Source organism: Sceloporus undulatus, chromosome 4 (assembly GCF_019175285.1).
Source record: "Sceloporus undulatus isolate JIND9_A2432 ecotype Alabama chromosome 4, SceUnd_v1.1, whole genome shotgun sequence".
In the NCBI taxonomy this organism is placed as follows: Eukaryota; Metazoa; Chordata; class Lepidosauria; order Squamata; family Phrynosomatidae; genus Sceloporus; species Sceloporus undulatus.
Genome location: NC_056525.1, coordinates 42727503 through 42752630, shown reverse-complemented (window position 1 = coordinate 42752630; position 25128 = coordinate 42727503). Strand labels below are relative to the sequence as shown.

Below are 25128 nucleotides of genomic sequence, written 5' to 3'. Positions count from 1 at the left end.
CTGGGTATTTCGTATCCCGAGGTACCACTGTATAACTGTAATAGAAGTTTATGCTCCAACTACAGAGGCAGAAGAAGAAGAAATTGAAAGATTCTGTGCTGGATTCCAGGAAAAAATTAATCACACACCAAAACAGGACTTCTTGTTAATCACAGGTAATTGGAATGCAAAAGTCAAAAACAGCAAAACCCAACATTGTAGGAAAATTTGGCCTAGGTTCAAGAAGTGAAGCAGGAGAGTGATTGGCTGAATTGGTCAACAGTTTGTTAATTGCAAACATTTTTCGAGTAACCAACAAGGTGACTGTATGCATGTGTTTCTTCTTAGGTGTATCATCTTGCAAGTGTGCGATTACGTGATCTCTGCTTAAAACTGGATGTTTCTAATGAATTGCGCCGGAAGATATGGACATGTTTTGAATTCACATTAGTTCATTGTACAGATCTTATGAAAGACAGGCACTTGGATCAGCTCCTCCTCTGTGCTTTTTACATCATGGCAAAGGTAAGGCATTTCCATCAGAAAGTAATTGTTATGTTACATTTAGGAAAGAAGTTAATTTCACCTTTTTAGTTGAAGCATAATAAGATGCTTAAAGACAGCAATACAGATGTGTCTGTATTTTTCCAAGCCATATGTGAGTAATTGTTTCTCTCTTTATCAGCTGAGTTGAATGGTATTCAAATGCAGATAGTTGAATCTAACGAAACATACTATTACCTGCCAAGTCTTTGCTATAGAGAGAACCTTCATAATAGTAATTACTGTATATACTCATGTATAAGTGTACAAATTTTATTCCCCCCAAATTTGAATCGGCATTTCCATGGGTCAGTGTAAGTACTGTATTTTTACTCTTATATAAAAAAGTAACAATCCCCTGGTGAAAAGCAAGAGCATAATCTATTCTGGAAGCATTGATCTCCCTCATCCATCCAGCCTTTAGGGTAAGCAGAAACAGTTAATGCCTGCTGGAATTTTGTAAGGTCTTTGCCATGGTTTTCCTTGCTTTAGATCCTTTATTACATGTCCCTAAGTTTTACCCTCAACGTATCCACAGATCATATCAGAATCCATAACTAGTATTTACAGTATGTATTAGTCTGATAAGAAGCCCCTGTGTTTTCTAAACCTTCTCACTGTTTACGGCTAATTCTTTTCCAGAGGGCCCTGTCACTTCATAGTTGAATATACACTCATCTCCCCACATTTGCAGCTTTGACTTTTGCGGATTTGATTATTCATGGATTTTATTAATATGTTCTCTCTAGAAATATCTATGTCCTCCAGCACAACTCCATAGTCAACTTAAACCAAAGGTTGCACTGAAGGACCTAGAGATTCCTACAAAGAACAATCCACTGGGCATTTATAGCTCCTCTAGCACAACTCTGTGGTCAGTGTCTGGCAGATGTGGATAACAGAGTTGCACTGGAGGACCTAGAGATTCCTAGAGAGGTGTTACTCAGGTAAAAACTTTGTGTTTTTGTTATTTGTGGTTTTTCCACATTCATGGGTGCCCTGTGCCCCTAACCCCAGCAAATGTGGAGGGACTAGTGTATATGCATATATTAGTCTGATAAGAGGCCCTTGAGTTTTCTAAATATTCTCACTTTTAAGCCAATTCAATTCCAATGGGTCCTGTCATTTCATAGTGACAGTTCCTTTTCAGAATGTACTCTCTCTGTCCCAGTACAGTTCTTTTTTAGAGTCTCTTAAAACATTCAAATTCTTAAGTATTTTTAATTGTATACAGCAATTTTTATTTGTTCTATCTTGTTCTATTTTTATAGCTATTCCATTATATTTTATTTTTTTAAAAACTATTAAATGAATTGGGAAGAAAAGAGCTGCAGGCTTTTGTAGTTTGAGAAATTAAGAAACAAAAGTATATCAAGCAGTCTTCTATATAACACATTATTTTACTTATAGAACAGAGGAATGGATGGAGGCTGTGGCTCCTCATCCATAGCAGTTGCTGGAGGGAAATATGAGCAAAGAATTAATATAAATACCTTTGCCTAGTCAAGTGTGGGCCACCTATAACATTTGAATCTACACTGTTTATAAAAGATGCAAACAAGAGCTCTTTGATTTCAAGCATGTATATAGAAATGCTTTTCCTGTATAATTAATTTAGGTCTCCAAAGAGGAAAGAACTTTTCAGGACATAATGAAAAGCTATAGAAACCAGCCACAGGCAAATAGTCATGTAAGTATATTTCTTCACATGAATATAACTTTCTACATACTTTGTGCATATTTAATGCAGTTCAAGTTATTTAAACACTATCTGCACTTTTGAGAGTATTTCCATTCAATTTATCAGGAGTTACAGAACCTGCATTTTCCATGTGTTACAGGTCTACAGAAGTGTCTTGTTGAAAAAACTGCACACGGAGGCAGCATCAGATATAAAAGAAGAAGAAATGTCAGAAGAAGGTAAGTGAATACTTACTGTGCTAGTTCACACTTTTTTTGAATAGTTCAAGGTGTGTGGGGTTCTTGGATGTTCAACATTTAAAAACTGATGCTTGGTTTTGGAAAGAAAATAAGCTGAATAGTATTTAATCCATGTTGTTGTGTCTCTTCAAGTTGTTTCTGACTTATGGTGAACCTAAGGTGAACCTATCATGGGGTTTTCTTGGCATGATTTGTTCAGAGAAAGTTTGCCATTGTCTTTTCCTGAGGCTGAGAGTGTGTTACTTGCTCACGGTCACCCAGTGGATTTCATGGCTGAACTGGGAATCAAACCGTGCTCTTCAGAGTCGTCGTCCAGCACTCATACTGCTACACCACATGATCCATGCTCATTTATTTATTTATTTGTTTATTTTCATTTATATCTGGCCTTTCTTCCAGAAATTGGACTCAAGGTGGCTAACAACATATCTAAAGCAATGCAGATTAAAAGCAATACAAAAGCATTAATAAAAGTATAAATATAAGATTAATAAAAATACTTTGTTTAATGTGCATATTTTCATTTGGATATTCATGTTAATTCATATTCTAACATTTTATAAAGAAATAACATTCAAATTATAATAGTTTTATGCAAGTGAATTCAGTATTTAACTTTACACATAAAAAAGTTTGGCATGAAAAATATCTGGATTATTGTTTTATTTAAAACAAATTTTATTATTTAAAATAAATGGTTAAAGTTAGTTTAAACTTATTAAATGGGGAAATGATTAGATGCCTTTTTCATCATATGCTAACATTACTTAAATAGTTATCCTGCTATGTTTTACCCACCCTTTCTTTTCAATAGGTTCTCCCCAAAAGATGAAAGATTTACCTCTAAGGATAAAATCAGAAAATTCCAGCGATATGGAAAAGGAAGAAAGAGGGGATCTGATAAAATTTTACAATACTATCTATGTCAGAAAAGTGAAAAACTTTGCACTGAAATATGATGCTTCCAGCCATGATCCTGTGGTATGTGGGTCTCAGGTTTCAAGAAGCACATCAAATTTGGTAGTGGTTTTCTTATCCTGAGTACAAATGGATTTATACTAGCTAACATGCATTTTCCTTTGTATTCCATAATATATTTGTTAATTTGCAACCCACGTCAGTTATGAATAAGGCCAACATAGAATAAAATATTGGAATATCTCGCAGAAAGTCCTTATTTGATGTAGAAGGAGATGTATATCCTTGATCTCTCTTTCTTACACACAAATGTTTTTCAACTCACAGTTATACATACAGAATATGTATGTATTGCCTCAAATCATAATTAGAACAAAATTTCAACGTTATACCAGATGCTACTAAATAGTGATCTGAGACAGCTGCTAAGGCTGATAAGAGTGTTCTGGATTCTGGACTCCTGCAAAAACAATAAAAGTTTAATAATTTCTGAAATTTCTATGTAAATGAGAGACCAGTGCTATAGTGCACCTTGGAGCATTAACCTTCTAAATACAATTGCTCTTCTGTTTCCGCGGGGGATCAGTTCTGGATCCCCCCCATGAAAACAAAAATGTGCGTATACATTGGCTTGACTGGGGCGTGCTCCCGCGGGTTGCTGCAGGTGATCACCATGGATGTGCACCCCATTGTTTCCCTCTCAGTTTCCCAGTTGCGTATATGCAAGGGACGCAGATCTCATATCTGTGGAAATGGAGGGGTTACTGTACTATAATTTGGGTGATTGCAAATAATAATTTATTATATGGGCTAATCTCATGGAAATTTAGAGTTTATTTGAAAGATCATTCAGTGTTTCAATGGTGTCCGATATCTAAAGTTCTTTAAGTCTGTGTTTTAAATACTTTGGGATGCAAAATGTATGTAGATAATAGATTGCTTTCATATTACATTTGTTAGTTGACTACTGCCTTTCTGAATTGTTGTGCAATAGGATTATATTTGAAACATCATCAGAGGGAAAATCTTTCTAAAACCTGGTATAGAATTGGTGGCTGGAATCTTGTTGAGCTCTTAAATCTTTATAAGTGGACTTAGGTATGCAGAAATTAGAATTGCATGGTTGTGTAATTTAGATATCCAGTAGATGGGGCTGTTGGTATATTACTGCCAGCAAATTGAGCAGGTGTGTATTGGTACTTCATGCACAAAGGACGGCTGCGCATCAGTCTTGATGTGCATTGGGCACCAGTACACATTGACACACTTGCTAGTGTCCTGTTACAAATATTTGCAAAGTTACATCTTTGGAGATAAATAATGGATACAATCGCAGAGAATCTCCCTGTAGATTGAAAACACCTTCTATGGACAGTTTAATATACCTAGATGACAGAATTGTAAACTTTGGCATTTCTCATTTTTGAGCTTGTGTTTTTTAGTTGAATTCTGTCTTTGCAGTGTTAGAAGAAAGTTTAATAGATATCTTGCATCTAAATGTCCATTTTTTTTCTCTTCAAGGTGGAGGCACCTCCCCTTTCTCCCTTTCCAAGCATTAAACAGCAACCAGTCTCTCCTCGACGGATATCTCACCAACACTCTGTTTATGTTTCACCACATAAGAATGGTGCTTGCTTGACACCTAAGACTGCACTGTTATATAAATTTAATGGAAGCCCTTCTAAGGTAAGATGTGTGCTTTTTGACTGTGTAGAATTTAAAATATCAACCATGTTTGTTGACTTCAAGAAAGCTTTATTAACAATTCTCTGCATGGTTCTAATAGTTCATATGGTATAGATTTTTTGGATTGAAAATGTGAGGATGGGAGGAAGCTGCTGCATCAAATCTAATTAACAAAACCATAATTTGACCTAAACATCTTTTAGAAACTGAGAATTTGATAAAAGTTTGTACAATAACATATTGTAACTTTGTTTTCAGTTTTGATTGTAAATTCTTTTACATTTTACAGAGTTTAAAAGAAATCAACAATATGATAAAACAAGAAGGACAAAGACCTAAGAAGAGAGCCATATCAATTGACAGTGACACAGAGTCACCAGCAAAGAGAATATGCCAGGAGAATGATGATGTTTTACTTAAACGTCTTCAGGATGTTGTCAGTGAAAGAGCAAATCATTAGGTCAGCCAGAATGCTGTGAGGACTAAAGTTTTTGAGAACTTTTTCATGTGGCTCAAATCTCATTCCTACTTCAATTTACTACTTTTGCTTATGATAGATGGGCAGTGAGCCAAATTAAAGTATGTACTGTTTTATGATGCTCTGTTAAAAAGTGGAAGTTTGAACAATTACAGTCAGCCCTTAGTATCTGAAGGGGATCCATTCTGGAACCCCCAGTGGATACCAAAATCTGTGGATGATCAAGCCTGCGTTGTCTCCAATGGCAGAGCGTGCACACAGCCACACTGTCATTAGGGACAGCCCCCATTGTCCCATGGTGGCATGTGCATTTGCCACGCTGCCACTGGAGTAAATGAAACAATAGTGGCACGGTTGCATGCACACACCACCATTTGAGAACAGGGGCTGTCCCTAATGGTAGCAGAGCTGTATGCATGAGCCGCCATTGGGGACAACATGGGCTTGCTGTCCACGGATGCTTGGATCCGTGGATGGCAAGTCCACAGATACCAAGGGCTGACCGTTAAATTTCTGCCTACACCTGGTAAATGCATATATATATATATATATATACACACACACACACACTTTGAAAAATAGTTTGAATTGTCTATGAAAGGTGTGTGTTTTTAATGGTTTTTACATGCTTTTGGATTTGTTTGCTGAAAGTGACAACCAATTCCAATATCTGAGTCTTCCACTTTTTAACAGTTTTCAACTATTGCATATTACAGTAGATGTTATGCCTAATTATTCCCTTGATTGTCTTCAAAAATGTTTTAATGTTTATTGTTTAAAAGAAACTTGCTGCTTCCTATGCATTATCTTAATGTGATGTAAGGCAAGAAGTTATATAGTATATAGTAATTAACCAGATGTTTTTTCTCTTTTTAGCTTAGAATAAAGAGACATCCTCTTTATTTTTATTAACATTTTGATTTGATAAACCAACATGTTGGTAAAGTTCTTCAGGCTTAGCTACTGGTAGAATTGCAAAAATCCTGAAGGAAGAATTGAGTAAGATTCAGAGTAGTGGTTCATGAGCTTTATTGTTGTTACTGGTACAACTGCTGAGTGGAAGTAGTTGCAATATTCTGTCATCGCCCATATTGGGGAAATTTGCATTTTCTTGCTATCTTGTTTGAATTTAGTCTCCTAAAGAGGCAATGAATCCTGTCAACCTCCCACAATAGTCAGGAAAGGCTGAATGATGCTCTGCTCTTTAAAAAGGAAAAATAGTCCCAATTAGTCAAAGGAATTGGAAAACCACCTTGCCTCTGAGAAGTAGTCATTCTTTACTTCATTGCTGGCTGTATTTCTCAAAAATCTTCGTGTGCTTTTCTGAAAGTTGAAGAATAACGGTTTGCGAATTGGGAATTTAAATGGTGTTGCTCTGGAACAAAAAGAAAAATTATCTTGGGAAGGTGCTATTTTTATGACTTGCTGTGGTTTCGTTCTTGATAATAGTGCATAGAGGGGAAATGTTGGGTCAGTTCTTCAGCCTTCTCTGCCTGATGGACTTTTCAGTGGCAAAAGACTCTTTGGGATTTAAAACACAGTTGATTGCTTCTCATGTGGGGAGCTGTAATTTGTAGCCATTTTCTTACATTCTGGTTATTCACTTTTTCCCTTGAAAAGTGTTTTCACTTGTGTAGTATCTACATAAAATATAAATGTTATCAAATTAAGTGCATTTGTATATAAGAGTATTATATAACTATTTTTATGTGGTTGGCCTGTGCTTCTTGTTGATGGCATTAGGTGCTAAACATTTGATTCTCATTTCAGAAGCATTTATAAGAGAACGTTTGATTAGGAGTACCATGTAATAGTATGGGAAAGATAAGGATTTACCTTTTAGTCACAGCTAGAACAAAGCCAGCGAATTAATGAAACTTGCATAAGTGTTGACTTGTTGAGTTCCGACTGATTCAGAGGATTTAATCTAGTGGGAACTCACAATTATGTTTAGGCTGAGGTTTCCTCACTAGTGCAGAGGATTACTCTCTTTTGGAATGTTTAAGATTAAAATTGTAAAATAATCTTGTATTTTTAATTAATATGTTGAAAGCATTGTAGTGTTTAGCTGCTTTTAATAAGGATCTAATCAGTTCTAAAGGATTTTTACTGTTAATCAGTATTCCGTGATTTAATACACTGAAATCTATTAGCCTAAAGGGTCATATGGTCAAACATGAAAACGAAGCTGAAACACTGTGTTTCTGTATTTGTTTACTAATTCACTGTGGATAAAAAGTTGGTAAGTAGTACAAGATCCATGTGTGGGGCTTTTTATAAAATAAGTAACCCTGTGAACATGGTAGTGTGGAAGAAGAAAAATTATATCTCTTTGAACGTCCTTTCCCATAAATGTTGTATAAATAGGCACTGTATACAGTTTCAGCTACATTGACCAATTACTTTCAGTGCACTTTTCTAAGTAAGATTTTTAATCAATACAACACAATTTTCTAAACAGATTTTCAAGTTTGATTATAAAGGGATGGTGCTGAAGTTCTTATTAATCATGATTTTAATCGTGTAAGTTAATTATATTTTGTACTAACGTGACAGCTTTTGTAATTTTAGATCAATACCAGTTTTGATCTAAAGAAGCTAGTAATCTCCTGAATAAATGGTGAGCTTACTCGCAAAGGTTTTTTTTAAATAAAACATTTGTTATACTTCAGAAACATTCTTGTAAATATGGTCTTTCATTTTTAAAAATCTTTATTCCGATGCTCTGACTGATTTTTTCTGGTTTTTCCTCCTCTCCTCCCAATCTGATTTGGAGTCCAGTTTACATCATGTCCAGCCAGCTCTCGATTGATATTTGGGAATATGAATAATTGATCCTTCCATTCACTTCCTCAGGGAAACTGAATAAACTTCCAGTCTTTATTTCTGCATGACTCTGAAAACAAACAATTGAACAAATTATAGTAGTTTGTTTTCTGCTTTCTTTCTTTATTTTTAAAATACTGTATCTATGTCTTCTTGTGATGCCATGAATTTCATAGGGTTTCATTAGATAAGGAATACTCAGAGATGGTCTTGCCAGTTTTTTCCTCTGAAACATAGCCTACATCACCTTATATTCCTTGGCAGTCTCCCATCAAAGAGCTAACCAGAGCTGAGCCTGCTTAGCTTCCAAGATCAGAAGTATTTCCAAATTATTCAGTGAAGCAATTTCTAATTGAACAAACAAATTGTAGACTAACAGGGAGGGAAGGTCACTGAACATTATAAAGACCAGAAGGACCTTACTAAGTCCAAAACACATAAGCAGTGCACTGTTAGGAGTAAATGTGGCCCAGCAGTGGATAGTTTAGGATAGACTACTCCTCCTCTGTACTCCAGAAAGCAGAGGTGGGATATCAGTAATTTGACACTTTTCCTGTGAGGAGAGTAACTCCTCTCACTGGTTTCTAATCCTGCCTACTCCAGATGCCAAGGCTGCTTTTTAGCCCTGCAATTCAGCTCTCTTCATTATATTTTATTGATGTGTTGGAATTTGCCTTTTTGCTTGGAGATGGCAAACTGGCAAGGATAGCACACCTCTATCTCTTGAATCCTTAGAGGAGGGATGGCTGATGCCAAGGGAGAGTCCCTCCAATACAAAAGGCCTTGGGGAACAAAGCAGTCCAACTGGGTAGTGATATTTGCCCTGTTACTATAATGTGCATTATAGTAATCCAAATGGAATATCACTACGGCACGTGTTAGTGTGACCAGATTCAATTCTATTGTCCAAATCAGAGTGAATCCAAGAAATTTAATCCCCCCTGTCTACCCTATTTTAAATTCTCTTTTGGACCACATTGTAACAGACCTCCAGATGGTTCTGTGAGGATGCAATGTTGGTAACCAAAAAAGGTTTTGTTTTGCTACCCTTATTGCTACACTGTTATAGGCCAGTGAATGGTCTGCTCCCAAATTCTTGCCCTGTTAATATAACTTCAGCAGGCAGGATTTAATCTAATAAAAGCTAATATAGGTGTGTGTGTGAGAGAGTGAAAGAACAGAAAACTGGCTAGTACAGGTCAGTCTGGGAAGAATGCCAGACACTCTGGAATGTAAACGAAAGATAAGAAACAAACAGTTAATCAAGAGGTGAAGGCACCAGTAGATTTTGGAGGGTAAACAACTGTGACAAGTACCTTGGATGAGACAGATACATTAAATGAGTACTGACTCCTTCTGTATTGCAGATGGGGTTATGGAAATAATTGTATTTTTATTGGATAAGAGATAAGGTACTACATTTCTTCTTCGTGGTCTTTGCGAATCACACAAATGGGTAAATGTGAGCCTGCGCAGCAAAGCAAAGATGCAAGGCTTGGTATGATGCGCACAGGTGGTGCCATTAAAGGGTCCAAAGTAACACTGTTGCTAAGCAGTAAATGCAAAATATGATTGAACTCAGTCGCAGACGCTTTGAAACAGCAAATCTAGATATGCCACCAGCAAATGCTAGCAGGTCTGGGCCACCACCTAGTTCTGGAATAAGTAGCAGGGTCACTCTTCCTACCACAGTTCCTAATTTTAACAGTCCCTCTTCTAGAATCTCTAGGCAAAACTTGGTTTGCAACTTTGGCAGTAGCTTAGCCCATCCAATATATTGCCCCTGTTGGTCCCGCAGATGACCACTTGAAGAAATACTGTTACAGATAAGCAACCTGTACACCTTTAGTGTACAACTCAATTGTGAGCTAGTCAGTTTTGACTGGTCAACAGACAAGCTAAATGGGCATAGGGAGAGAATAAACGAGGCTGAAACAAGATGGAATTCCAATACTTAAAAATGCTTGAGTATTGATGTTAACTTGGCATGTCTGGTTTATCTACTTTTATAAATTGTGAACTCTAGTGACCAGAAGTTGACAGAATCCAGACTTAGGTGACAAATGGCAAGAGCCCTCAATGCCTCTGTCTAAGAGACAGGATGTGGAACCATGTCTGTTTCACCAGTGTAACCTCTTTTCTTCTTTTTTTCTTTTGTGTGTTTTTATAAAATCTGCAACGATACCACAAATTATACATACTGTATTAAAAGCTAAATATTCACACATTTCATTCAACGAAATGGAAGTAAATATATTTTTACATACAGTTTAAATCCAAATTTACCGTTGCATCATTTTCATGGAGGTGGTGGCATAGATTGAACACAGGTTTGAGATGTATAACTTGAGCACACTGAAAAGATGCTATATAAAACTTGCATCATGAATTCCTAGTTTCTTTACAAATAGAGCAGTTCTAAAAGGCTAGCTTGTGTCTGTGTGTAGAAATTAATTACAGTCCTCCCTCTGTTCTCGCGGTCTTGAAACTCAGGTCCCTCACTTATGCGTGAGGGAAAAATGGAAGGGGAAACAATGGGGTGCGTGCCCAAGATGTGTGACTGCGCTCTCCTGCAGCCATGCACCTGTATTCCAGTCAATGGGGCTTGAATATGAGCGAGACTCCGTTTTGCAAGGGGGTCCGGAGCTCTCCAGCGTTAGTGTTATCTCCAGCATCCTTACATTTCACGACTATCACCTTCAGACTCTCTGTAATAGCATGCCTTGGTACAGTTCTTTGGGACCTATAATGATTGCATGTGTGTTTGTGTGTGTGTAACTTCACGTTGCCTGTAGACTTATAGCAACCCCATTAATTTCATACGGTTTTCTTGGGAAAGGAATACTTACTCAGAGTGGTTTTGCTAGTTCCTTCCTCTGAAATACCTGCTGCATCTGGTATTTGTTGGCAGTCTCTCATCTAAGTACTAACCAGGCCCTGCTTAGTTTCCAAGATCGTATATATGTCTTATGTACTGTATAAGGAAAATGTGACTAATATTCAATAAATCTAGAAAACAGGTATCTGCTTTCTGTTCTGTTCAGGAGAAATGAAACTGAAAATACTGGATGGAGGAGAAAATGAATTATCTGGATTAAATATTAATCCTTCAACACCCAGCCAACAAAACAAGCAATTTCAACAATTACAAAGTTATATTTGCATTTAGTGTAGTTATGCTGAGGGTTGTTAGATGGTTTCACAACCATACAGATTTTAAAAATGCTCTTCCTGAAAATGTAATCAATTTCATCAGAAAGAACAATTACAAAATATATCACTTAATTATATTTAAATTTAAAAAAAAGATTAAATGTAAACCAAAATAAATTGGTAATCATATCAGCATTGAAATAATGCAATTTCCTTCTTCCAAAACATTGCATACAATGCTATACATAGACAAAACAAGCTAGTAGATCACAGTTCAACCAATCAGGGTAGCTTTCATAAAGACTGAGTTTTTTGGGGATGGGGGGGGCTAAAGCTTAATTTCCACTTACGTGTTACCACCAAATATTTGGGAAAATGGAAAAGAAGAGTCTTCAGCCAGGGATATGGCATCAAAAGTAGGAATGCTGGTAACTTTCCCAATGAGAGCTTATTAGCCAGCTAAAGAAGAAGGAACGATAAAAAGGGATCACCAATTCTGCTCTATTGGTTTGTTTTTCATCTCTTCGTACTTCTTCCTATGACAGAATTGCTTCTGCTCCTGAAGCTCAACTCCTGATATACCATACCAACAAAGAAAAACTGGAATTTAAGGGGTTCTGCATACTACTTGAATGAGAAAAGTATTGCCAATCCCTTGGGTTCAGAGGGCAGCATCTGTTTGTTCTGAAGATGATCTGGTGGAATTTTATGAGTGGACCTTTGTGGAGAGTAGTCTCTTCCAACTCTAGGATTCTTTGATTCTATTTTGAAAAGCATGAGTAAACATAAGTCAAACATAGACATAGTTTTAATTGCTACCTCTCATCCTAAAAACTTACTACAGTGTGCTCTTAGAATTATAGAATCATATACAGTTGGCCCTCTGTTTTCTTGGGGGATCCGTTCCGCCGGCCCCTGCAAAAATAGGCTCGCACATATTTAAGCCTCTCTTCTCTCCACCTTTCCTAGCATTATTGTCTTTTCTAATGAGTTACACCTTCTCATAATGTGACAGCAGTATGACAGCCTCAGGTTTATCATCTTGGCTTCCAAGGAGATTTCTGGCTCAATCTGTTCAAGGACCCATTTTTTGACTTTTTGACACCATATCTCAAAATGAATTAAATTTCTTCTTAATCTGCTTTCTTCATTGTCCAGGTTTTGCGTCCCGTACATGATGATGGTGAATACTGTTGGGGCATAGGGAGACTCACTGTGTCCACTACGACCACATGCAGAGTTGATCTACGTAGGCAGGATGCCATGAAAAGGCTTTTGGAGAGAAGTCTGCAAAGGCTTCAGGCTGCAAGGAAAAATTCCTCCCATGCAGGTTTCAGCCTTGAGCTGCCGGTTTGAAGAAATAACACTGCTGGATTGCAAGGCTCGCTCGAACATGAGGGCTTTAATCACTTGTTGCAAGCTATTTACAAGATTGCACAGAGTTCCAGATGGCTGTCTTGGATACTCACAGCTCTATACAAACAAAGTGCTTCGCCAACCACTGACCACAACCCAACAATCCAACCAACAATGGAGATAGTTACCTTCTCCCTTTATAGGTGGTCTTCTGTGAAATCATGTGACAGCCATGCCACCAATGAAACCTTGCTGGTTTCATACCTAGTGCATGTTGCATCATACTATATCCCATGATGCACCCCTTGGCTGACTGCCTACTGTGCATGTTGCATCAGATGTCCCATGATGCATAGCTTCCAAATGCTGACTCACGCACACCTCCACTTGAAATGTAGTTACTTCTGCTCCAGTTCCACCTAGTGGCCACATCCATGTCATTTCCAGGCCAAGTGTGCCACATGGTCCTAACAAATACAATAGCTTGGACAATTCTAACTTTAATGCTCAGTTGTGTATCTTTACTCTTTAGGATCTTTCCAGTTCTTTTATAGCAGCCCTTCCCATTCCTAGCCTTATTCTAATTTCTTGGCTGCTCCTTTCTGGTCAGTGTTTGATCCAAGGCATGGGAACTCTTTCAATTTCCTCATTGTGTAGGTTGAATATATTTAGGTCCTCTGTGGCCATTTTTTGTGTGTTCTTTATGTTCACCATTAAGCTTGCATTTGTAGTTTCTTCTTTGATCTTCCTTAATAATTGTCTAAAGTCTGTGATGTTTTCTGCTAGTACTATCTTCATTTCTCCTTTTTCTGAGTCTAGGCCTGCTCTTAATGGGTGCTAGAATGCAGCCTTTCCCTTTGCCAATTGGGACCCTTTGTAGTTTGGGATGCAAACTACAGGAAGAGATTGCATCTAAACATTAGCAAGAAGCTCCTGACAGTAAGAGCTGTTTGATAGTTGAACACACTCCCTCGGAGTGTGCTGAAATCTCCTTCTTTGGAGGGCTTTAAACAGAGGCTGGATAGCCATCTGTTGGGGATGCTTTGATTGAGATTTCCTGCATGACAGGCGGTTACACTGGATTGCCCTTGAGGCCTCTTCCAACTCTGATTCTATGGTGCAATACAAACCGCCATAAGGGACGTCTTCAGGACATCCTAGGTTTAAAAAGGGGTGTCTCTTCTTGACACCCCCAAGCCTAATATGTCCTGAGGACGTACAAGATGGCGGCACCCCAACTACATGGGGGCTGCCATGATGGCGTCACGAACGCGCCACCTCCAAACGAGGCGGCACGGATATGATGCTGTCACGCTGCGTGAGGGCACTTAGTGCGCCCTTTCACCGGAGCAGAAAGGAGCTCCGAAACGGAGCTCCTTCCTGGTCTTGCGTCGCTGGGCGCAGCCTTTAGATGGCTGAGCCCAGCGATGCAAAGGAGAAAGGGGCCAAGCGGCCCCTTTCTCCTCCTCCCCGCCACCGCGGGGTGTCCTTGGGGCTTGCCCCAAGGACACCCCTTTCTAGGCCTCGGGGAAGTGGCCTTTTGCCGCTTCCCCGCGGCCTGGAAAGCGGTGGGTCGGGGCATCAGCGGCTGCCGCTCTGGCCACTGAGGCTCCAATCCGGCGGGGAAAGGGGCGGGTGCAGGCCGCCGCTTTTCGGCGGTCTGTAACACGCCTATGTTTCTATTCTATGATTCATTCTGTTTCTCTGTACACTGCAGCCTCTTGTCCTAAGTACAGATTTCTGATCAGGACCGTCAGATGTAATGGCATTCCCATGTCCTTAACAACTATCCATAGTTTTTTTTAATGTTCTATGCAGTCCAAGGCTTTGCTACAGTCTATTAAGCACATGTTTTTTGTGAGTCCCACACTTGAGCAGTATTAATGATGGATAATAATGGATGTATTTTTTCACTTAATAAAAATTCTGTTGTTCAAAGGGGAAAAACATCAAAATCTCCACTGATTACACACAAGGATGGCTCTATGGATCCCAGCCACATTTGACTAAGCAATTCCAAGAAACTGAAATGCAAGCAAACAACAATAACCTTCTGTTTTGGAAAAACGAAACTAGAATGTTGGTGTTGGAAAGAGCAACTTGACACAACAATTCTGCATTTCATCCAAAGGCAGAGGGTGCTTGGAGGGCAAACTGGTTGGAGCAACCTGGCAAGTACATTTGGGTGAAATGATCAGAAGACTTGCTTTAATTGTTTAAGTTTTCTTCCAGCCACTGTATACTAAGAAATTAATCAGAAATAAATCCAGGCTAGCATCCATTGGTGAATTCAACAACAGTATAATTCACCATAGTGTGAAATATAAGCAGGTGGCTTTTGTATCTGCTCTATATAGTTCGCCCCACACTCTCAACATCTGGGAAGCTTTTATTACAGACACAAAAAACTAGATTAACATCTACCTCTCAGAGCTCCTTCACTTCGATTGCTCCAAACTCTGGAATGACCTGCCAGAGGAGATCTGTCATATTACCACCTTGGATGCTTTTAAGAAAGCCATTAAGAAAGGCCAGCGGGCCTTTCCACCAGAGCTGACAAGAGCAACATACCCACCCTTCTCTCCATCCCCGACTACACAAGATACAAACCCTAACTCTGGCTCAGCTACTATATTTGACTTGTATTGCATTATATTAATTTGTATGTTTTGTAATTTGAGCGTTATTTCATGAGGTTTTAATGTTGTAAATTGCATGCTTTGTATGTATTTTATCTGCTGTGATCATGCCTCAATCCATTGGGAGAGGCAGGAAATAAAAATAAATTATCATCATCATCATCATCATCATCATCATCATCATCTACTGTCTAGGTACTGTTAATACAAGTTTTCTCAAGGCCTATGGTCCCTCTTCCAGTTCACCCATACAGCCTTCAGCTTGTCTCTTCTTCTTAGATAGCTTTAACAGCAAATAGCTCTGCGTACCATAGGGTTGTCCAAAGCCAGCAGGCCTACACCTAAGTATTCTGTGTTTGCTTATGTACATGAAGAACAGTTTTAAATAGATACCCTGCACTTAGTCGTCAAATTAAAATTGTTGTTGTTAACTGCCCTCAACATCCTGTTCAAGTCTTGAAGACTTGGCTGTGGCTTCCCTGTTGGAGTACATCCGTCTGTCCTGTGGCCTTCCTCTTTTCCCACTGCCTTCTACCCTACCAGGCATTATTGTTTCCTCTAGTGACTCATGTCTTCTCATGATATGTCCAAAGTACAACAGTCTCAGTTTTGTCATTTTGGCTTCTAAGGAGGGTTCAGATTTGTCTTTGTCTTTTTAGCAGTCCATGGTATCCATAGAACTGTTATCCAGCACCACATTTCAAATGAGTTTATGCTTTTCTTATCAGCTTTCTTCACTGTCCAGCTTTCGTAATCACATATAGAAATTAGAAATACAATAGTATGGACAATCCTTAGTTAAGTATTCAATTATATATCTTTACACTTGAGAATCTTGACTAGTTCCTTCATAACTGCTCTTCCAAGTTCTAGTCCTCTTCTGATTTCTTGATTGCAGTCTCTATTCTGATTAATGACTGAGCCAAGGTATGGAAAATCTTGAACTATGGTATGTCTTCATCGTCTACTTTAAAGTTATGTAAATTGGCTGTGTTCCTATTTTGTGTTTTCTTAATGTTCAACTGTAAACCTGCCTTGGCATTTTCTTGCCTTTGTTCAGTAATCATTCCAAGTGTTTGCTATTTTCTGCTAGTAGTAGGCTGTCATATCTTCAATCAATTTTTACACATTCTTCCTCTGAGTCTAATCCTGCTTTACATGAGATATATTCAGTGTAAAAGTTAAACAGATAGGGTGAAAAAAATGCAGTCTTGCCAGTCACCCGTGTTAACTGGAAGCCATTCTATTTCTCTGTATTCTGTGCTAATGGTAGCCTTGATTCATGCTTTTCACATTCCCTGTTTTTATAATAGGGCTGTAATTCACAATTTTTCAGAAGAAATGGGGATTTCTGCCATACATGTTTTCTCAGTCTGAACAAAAGGAGGGAGAACAGATCATATGGGTGACACTCTCCTCCTGCCTCTTTGAACAGGGCTGTTCAACTAGCAAGAAAGAGAGGAGGGAAGAACATCCAGCAACAATAGAGAGTCGAAAGACAGACACTGAAAAAATGAGTTGAATTACAGACTCACATATATCTTGAGAGTTTAAAAAATGAATGCCTTCTTCCATTCTACTCAAATGAGAGATCCTGCTGCAACTGCCAGAAAAGAGAAAGGGAGTTTGTGTGAGGCCAAAGGGATGGAAGAGAAAGGAGTGGCTGCTCAGAACAGTAGTACAAAGTATGCACATGTACTGACTAGATTGGTGTGAAGATATGAGATTGTTGGAGGTGAAGGGCTCAGGCACAAGATTTAGAGAAAGTGGGAGAAACGAAAGTGATTGAGCAAGAGAGTTACTACATTTGTGCTCCCTTCAAAAGATGTGCTTGAAAATTTCCCTGTACCAAAGTAATATGTCAGTCATATCACATCTCAAATTAGATTGTACTAAGTGGCTGTAGTCTAAGGTACCTAGGCAAGAAGAAAGTGCTAAGGAAAGATTGCTTTGTAATGTCATTTTCATTTTTATCAGAATTTCCAGTGTTAAGCATCTGGCCACTTGAATTAACCACAGAGTACAGTGGATCTTGTTTTGTGCAGGGGATCCGTTCTGGACCCCTCTGCATAAGGGAATTAGTGCGGGACCTCAAGTCCCATTGATTTTAATGGCGCCGCACTCCCGCATGGCATGCACTGCATGCACCACATGCATGTGTGCCATTAAGAGGGGCGGAACCAGAGCAAAAAGGGATAATCTGGTTCTTGGCAGCATGGGTTGGGTCTGGCGGCCATGGCCCACTTTTGAAGTGGGGCATGCAATCGACACAAATCTGATCCGCTTGCAGCCAGAGTGGACTCGAGTCAGTTTTTCTCACCTGGCTGCTCCATCCCTTAGTTGCATAAACACTTTTCAGCATTACATTTTGTCTTCTCCCATAACAGCCTCTAATTCTTGTATTTTGCTCTGTCTTAACTTGTAATAGTCAGGCATCTAGTTATGCTGTAATGCTGATCAACAGCTTTCACAGAAGAGCTCCCTTTTTCTTGGATCTCTAGTTTCGTTTCCCAATCATACCTTGGTTTGAAATGGAAAGTCTTGTTGGCTGTTCCCATAAAGGATGTCTCTCATCTTGTTCTTAGCAAGAAACAAGTGGGGGACATACCTGGTAATGGTAATGAACTAGTAGTTGGAAGACACAGCCTTCTCCCTCATGTATTATGTTATAAGCATTGGCATACTGTTAATGGCAACACTAGTAATTGCTCTGTTTTGACTATATAAGCCATAGGCATGCAATAAAATAAAGGAGAAGAATTGACTCATCCAGCCCATGGAGGTCTACAACAGCAGTGAAGAAAGTGTGAGTATATCTGTCTATGCCAGGGGTAGGCAACCTTTTTGAGCCGGGGGCCGGGTTGCTGTCCCTCAGAAAACTGGGGGGCCGAAGCCAAAAAATAAATAACTAAATAAGTTTTTAAAAAATTAATTAAATAAATAAACCGGGACAAATGTAGGAAAAAATTTTCAAATGGAGGACATGCAAAAATTTTTGCTGATTTTTTAAAAAATGTTAATATAAATGCATATTTCGGAGGCTTCTATAGACAATTGCCCCCCTTGCCCGCCACTTGCTCCCCATTGCCTGCCTCCTCCTGATAGGCCAAAGGCCCCACGCCCTCATGCGAGAGGCCAAAGGCTCCGGCGGCAATGGGCGGCAGGACCGGGCTGGGGCCGGTCCCAAGGCCTTGCTGGGCCGCATCCGGCCCGCGGGCTGCAGGTTGCCTACCCCTGGTCTATGCCAAGGTGCACCAGAACACCCCTGAAACCCCAAGCTCTCCTCTGGATAAAAAGCAGACAATTGTCTCTTCTTAACTGACTCAAAACCACTACAAAACATGTTGATTTAACCCCCCAAGTATAACAGTGATTCCCTCAGACATCCCCCAACGAAGGGGGGAAAAAGTCTGGAAGTGATGTGATGTTACTTCAAGTCTCAACTGAAGTGCCACTGCAGCCTGCAGTGAATGGTTGAGGAGCAAATAGTCCTCACCTCCTTTGCAATTGCCCATCCCTGCTGTAAGCACTGTACAATTGATTACAATGGGATCATAGATGGTATGGTTAGAGAGAAAGTAAATTACTAAGGCTGGACATTCACAAAACTATTCCTGTTGATAATGTGAATGTTTTGGCTGTACTGTGATAAGAATCTTCCTCTTAATTCAAGCATCTTGTGAGGGACTGGAACCTTTTGAATTGAAACTCAGCAGTTTCTCATTCTAATTTCTCTTTGCTCTTTCTCCATTCCACATTGGCCACATTTAAGATCAGACTCCTTGGAGGCTTAAGTGTTTACCCACAGGTCTCCCCCCCCCCCCACATTGCCATTTCTGACATCACATTTATGCTGAGTTACTCTTTTGTGAAGAAATTGGTATGTTTTCCCTATGTTGATCAGAAAAACATAGCTGGCAGAAAAAGAAATGTATAGGAGGCTCTTGTTATCCGCTTGGGTTTGGTTCCAGGAAACCCTCACTCCTCCTCAGATTCCAAAATCTCTAGATGTTCACATCTCATTAAATACAATGGATAGTAAAATGGTGTGCTTTATATAAAATGACAAAATCAAGGTTTGAATTTGGAATACACACACACACACACACCCCATATATTAATATTCTATAATTGTGGGTGTTTGAATCTGCGAATATGGAGGGCCAGTTGTATCATCTTGGAAGATACGCAAGTGTTTCACCCAAAACAAAACACAAAATGCGTTTGCTACTGTCACACCCCATGATACAAACGTATCTGTTCATATACTGTATGTTGAACAGAGATCCTCAACTTATGGATTCATGTCACAGATTTCTCAACCTGGAAAACCCTTGCAATAAAGTTGGCGGGGGGGGGGGAACAGATCAACAAGGGTAGACTAATATCCAGAAATAATTTAGTATCAGATGGACCTAGAAGAGAAAATTACATGACATCATTTGTTGTCTTCTCAGTTGCGGAATTGCTCGCGGGAGAGTATGCACTGGTGCAAAACTGATTTGTGTGATTCACAGAGACCACAACAAAATAAATAAATGAGTTATGCATTCTGTTTTGGACAATGATAATTCACTTTCTCATGGGTGGTACACGTAGGATTGTTTACTGATAATTCAACCCTTGAAAAGAGCTACTCACTAGCAACAACCAACTATACAGTAAGGACGCAAACAGGGGCACCAGATCTTGCACACAATCTACATGCCAAGTCTGTCTTTAGATCAACACCAACTGTTAACACTTTTATTGGACCTAATAACAGTACTTAGAACAGGAGCAAGTCATTCACTTGCTTATCTTCTAATGTAATACATATCATCTTCTATACTTGTTAATGAGCATAGCTGGAACCAAGATGTCTGTGCTAAAAGCAAAAATGGGCCAGTGTTTAATCAACCAACCACACTCACTCATTTTTACTGTGCGCGCGCACACACACACACACACACACTGTATACTGTAAATATATGTGTGTGTATACATATGCACAAAATTCTAGGTAAACTATTTCTGCATCTGATAACAGATTGTAACCTACAAAATCTTATAACAATTACATATTAGCTTTCTAATGGTAATTGTGTTAATGTCAGCTATGGCAGTTAATACAAAACAGACTCACAGCCTGATAAGGCTCCAATGGTAGCAGAAGTTAGATGTATTCTTTCACAAACTCCAGCAGAGGGTCAAGGACAAGGTCTGATAAACACAGGAAGGAAGGCAGCCCATTAAATACTCCACAGCTACAGTAAAAACAGAATAGCATTAAAGAAACATTACACCACATCTCCCTTTCATGAAAGAGAAAAAGAAATGTCAGCATACATATCACAGAAAACATTAAAATATATATTTTTCATACATATCAGTGTAAATCATCTAAAGCTTTAAAACTTTTTAAAAATCAACAGTAAAAACACAGGAAAATTAAGAAAATTGCAATTATTACCATGGAGCCAGAGGTCCCCAGTAACTGGCCCAATGTCCAGTATGGTCTTTATCATCATCTTTCGTTAAGGAATTAATCTTTTTGGCAAAACAACATTGGTCTGCCCCAAGATGTTAAACATACAGGCTGCCTCTCCACCGCTGAAGGTACACGTGTGTTCTAAGATCTATCATGATCCGCATTGACTTCTCCTGTTTCAAAATACCAGAAGATTCGCAAGATTGAGTATTCTGTTCATCTTGTTTTAAACCTGTGTAAACCAGGCTTTCAGATGACTCCCTTCATGGTCTTAACCGACATCTATTACACCAGTACCAACTCATATTCTGAAGTCATCACTCGATATGAACATGGTTGCTTACATTTTTCTGTAACAATGGCGAGCCATCCTTCCTTACCATTCATACTAAATCTCCCTCTTGTAATGGTTGAAGAGACTTTGCCGTTTGCTCACAGAAGTATTTTTGCTTATTCTGGACTCTCTGAAGGTCCTGATGCACATCAGTAGGAATTTTGGGAGGTAGTAAATTAGTTCTCACTGGAAGTGTACTTCTTAACATCCTGCCCATTAACATTTGTGCAGGTGTGCAAACTGCAGGAAAAGAGATTTCACCTCAACATTAGGAGAAACCTCCTGACAGTAAGGGCTGTTCGACAGTGGAACACACTTCCTCGGAGTGTAGTGCAGTCAACTTCCTTGGAGGTCTTCAAACAGAGGCTGTATGGCCATTGTCGGGAATGTTTTGACTGAGAGTTCCTGCATGGCAGGGGTTGGACTGGATGGCCCTTGAGGTCTCTTCCAACTTTGTGATTCTATGATCTGGTGTATTCTGACATTCCAACAATGCCAAATCCACATGTGCATCTCCTGGTTTCTTTATAGGCTGCTTTGTAGACTAGATTACTTGTTCTTTCATTCCATTAGATGGACATTGCTCAACCCATCCACCCCCATTCTTTAGCAGACATTTGAAATTTTTGACTAACAAAGGTCATATTATCATTCTCAGCTCTTCTTGGTATTCCATGGTGAATGAACACAGATTTAAGTCTACCAGTCACAGTTCTTGCAGTTTTATCAGCTAAACCTAATCCTTCTGGATATTTTTAAAAAGTAAACAACCACAAGAATAAAAGGAGAATTATACACAGGGAAAGTCATTAAATTGGGAAACACTCCCAAAAAGAGGGAAGTCCCCTTGGGAGATAGTTTATCTGTCCACTTGATATTCAACGTGGTCTGGAGGGGACTCACTCCTTCTAATGCAAGGACTGCCAGTGAGTGACCCAGGTGCCATATGCACCCTACTAGTTATTATGAATAAACTTGGACTTGGGGAATTTTAATTAGTACAGTTATTTAACTCTGGGATTAACCTTATCTATACGAAGGCTGCTAGGAATGAGGACATGGCAGAGACAAAGTATTTCAAATGTTTGCAAATTTATTGGGGAAAACACATACTTAAGACAACCTTTCAATCACACACATACCCAAGAACTCAGGAATAAAGGAATTAGTTGTGGAAAAAACAAGAGGCCTGACGAGGCTGCTCCAATTAAGAAATGATGCTTTTGGACCCAAGCCGCACGGAAAGGATGGGGGGAAGCAGCAGCAGGTCAGAGCTAAGTCAAAATTCAAAGTGGCGTGGAGACACTAGGAATTCTAACAAGCACACTGAACAAAAGATCTAGAGATCCTTAAACAGACCAGATCTAGCCCTGAAGAGAAAGTTGTTTCACTATACACTTCAAAGAAACCCAGATCTACATAGCTAAGATTGCCTTGCTATAGATATATACAGAGGTGAGAATTGTTCTTGCTCCTAGCCCTGCCAGGAGACATCCTGGGCTATCAATCACCTTCATGTTTTGAGGTGTGATTCTTTCTGCTGCAACTCCTCAAACTAGCTGCTTTGATCTGTAAATTAGAGCTGGCCTAGGAGATCTGCTTAGGATCCATGGCAGATGCTGCAATTCCATTTTAGGGTCATACCAGAAGGCCTACACACACCAAAATTATAGGAGATCATTTCTCATAATAAGTTTTTGCAAACCCCTGCCCCCTGCCCCATTTCTTTTAAGACAAGAAGAATTGTACTCTTTGAAAGCTAATTTCCAAGTTTCACTTCTTCCTCTTTTTGCTCTTTATAGTGAAAACCAATCTTAAAGCCTTAGCACCAGTCTCTGTGTGCCAGAGCTTGCTGTAAGAAGGGTGGGTGCAGCTTCTTGCCATTCCCTTCCCAACCAGATCAAGACCTGTGGCACCTCCCAGCCCTGGAATAGGGAGAGAGTTTGGGAGGCAGACCTTCCCTTTGGTACCTGGGAATGGCTGATCAAGATCCTAGTGCTTTACCACTAAGGCTTTTGAGGGAAGAGAGTATTTTAAAAGGACAAGACTGCTGTGTATGTAGGGAGGGAGGTGATGAGGAGTTTTACAACTAAGGCTTTCAGGGTATTTAAAAAACCAAAAACAGACTACATATTGGTCAAAACAACAGGGACAAAATACTTTAGCAATGGAAGGGAAAAGCCTTCAAAACCTGTGATCAGCAAAACATTATCCGAGCAAAACAAGAGCTATAATACAGCAACAAACACAATAACATCTCAACACTTTTGCCCCCCTTTGAAACAGGCCATTGTTTTTTGTACAGTGTTAACAAAAGATGAACTGGGTGTGTTTTGGGAAGTCCTAAACCTGTTCTTTATATGGTAATCTGGGATATGCATGACCAGTGTACACTCACACGCAGGCCCCTTGTTCCCATAGGATGGAGCAAGCTTGTTTTCTGCTGCCCTAGAAACTAAGCTACGGAGGAATGGATTCAAACTGCAGGAAAGGGATTCCATCTAAATACTGGAAAGAACTTCCTGACAGTAAGAGCTGTTTGACACTCCCGCAGAGTGTGGTGGAGTCTCCATCCTTTGGAGGTCTTTAAGCAGAGGCTGGATGGCCATCTGCCAGGAGTGCTTTGATTGTGAGTTCCTGCATGGCAGGGGGTTGGACTGGATGACCCTTGTGGTCTCTTCCGATTCTGTGATTCTATGTCCTTCCTCCCTTTGAATGGTAGGCAAACAACTCAGAAAGCCACAGTAAACCATACTTTCCCAACACAGGTGATTTTGGAAATAGGGTAAATTGCTCCCAAATGGCCTAGGATTTGTAAACCAATTTTCAACAGTGGTTTGACATTTTATTAATCCTGGAAATAATTAGCCATTGTTCTTGTCCATACATTACATGATGCTGTGGTTCAGTGTTGGTTCCTGGCTTGTTTCTGTTCTTATTCAAATGCAGGAGTGAAGTGGAATCAAGACTATTGTATGTAGATTCACGTCAGTCATTCACACTGGTATATTAAGCTAGTTTTGGGGGGCTTCTCATGATGTTTTTATCTTAATGCATTCACGCGTTGTCTTTATTGATAGCATATATTCAGATTAATAATTACAAATGGGTTTTCTGCAGTGCAAACAACTTTCTCTCTCAATGGGATGAGCAATTTATACCCCTCCAGATTATCTCTCACCAGTTCTCTGCTGGAAAGACAATGGTGATGATGTAGTAGTTCAGCATTATCTACAAGTTCACATATTCCCCTTGCATAGTAATAGACTTTGTTGTTATTGTTGTTGTGCATTCATGTCACTTCTGGCTTATGGCCACCCTAAGGTTACCCCATCATTGGGTTTTCTTGGCACATTTCTTCAGGGTTGGGTTGTGTGTGTTTTTTTGCCATTGCCGTCCTTTGAGGCTGAGAGTGTGTGACTTGCCCAAGGTCACCCAGTGGGTTTACATGGCTGTGCCAAGATTTGAACTGTGGTCTCCAGAGTCATAGTCCAATACACAAATCACTACATCACACTGTCTGTCAATTACAGACTATTGGGAGTCAAAACAAATAGATTGGCTCTAGCTCTCTGGATACTATATAAATTAAATGCTGTGAAATTTAGTAGAATCATGATCATTTAACTTCTATAGGAATTAGATCATAAGGAAAAATACAGGAAACTCATGCAAAATAATTAATTTTAGTAGGCTATTGCTTATTTATTTGGAAGATAGGCATGCAAGTCTGCTCAAAAGTACAGTACTGTAAACTCAACTGAATTCAGGAAAATATGCATAAAGTTTCAGGCTCAAACATCAG

The 25128-nt window shown here is 39.3% G+C and overlaps 1 protein-coding gene across 3 annotated transcripts in view; it reads left to right on the top strand.

Annotated features, from left to right (window-relative positions):
- RBL1 (RB transcriptional corepressor like 1) overlaps positions 1-8220 on the top strand; it is a 34793-nt gene extending 26573 nt beyond the window's left edge. For 2 of the 3 annotated variants that reach the window (XM_042463518.1, XM_042463517.1), the window contains exons 17-22: positions 328-504; positions 2141-2212; positions 2364-2442; positions 3278-3483; positions 4903-5067; positions 5357-8220. In XM_042463518.1, the coding sequence (XP_042319452.1) occupies positions 328-504; positions 2141-2212; positions 2364-2442; positions 3278-3483; positions 4903-5067; positions 5357-5527 (870 nt within the window). In that variant the 3' untranslated portion in view covers positions 5528-8220. The remainder of the gene's footprint in view (positions 1-327; positions 505-2140; positions 2213-2363; positions 2443-3277; positions 3484-4902; positions 5068-5356) is intronic. The other variant, XM_042463519.1, reaches the window with a different exon arrangement.
- The last annotated feature ends 16908 nt before the right edge of the window (positions 8221-25128 follow it).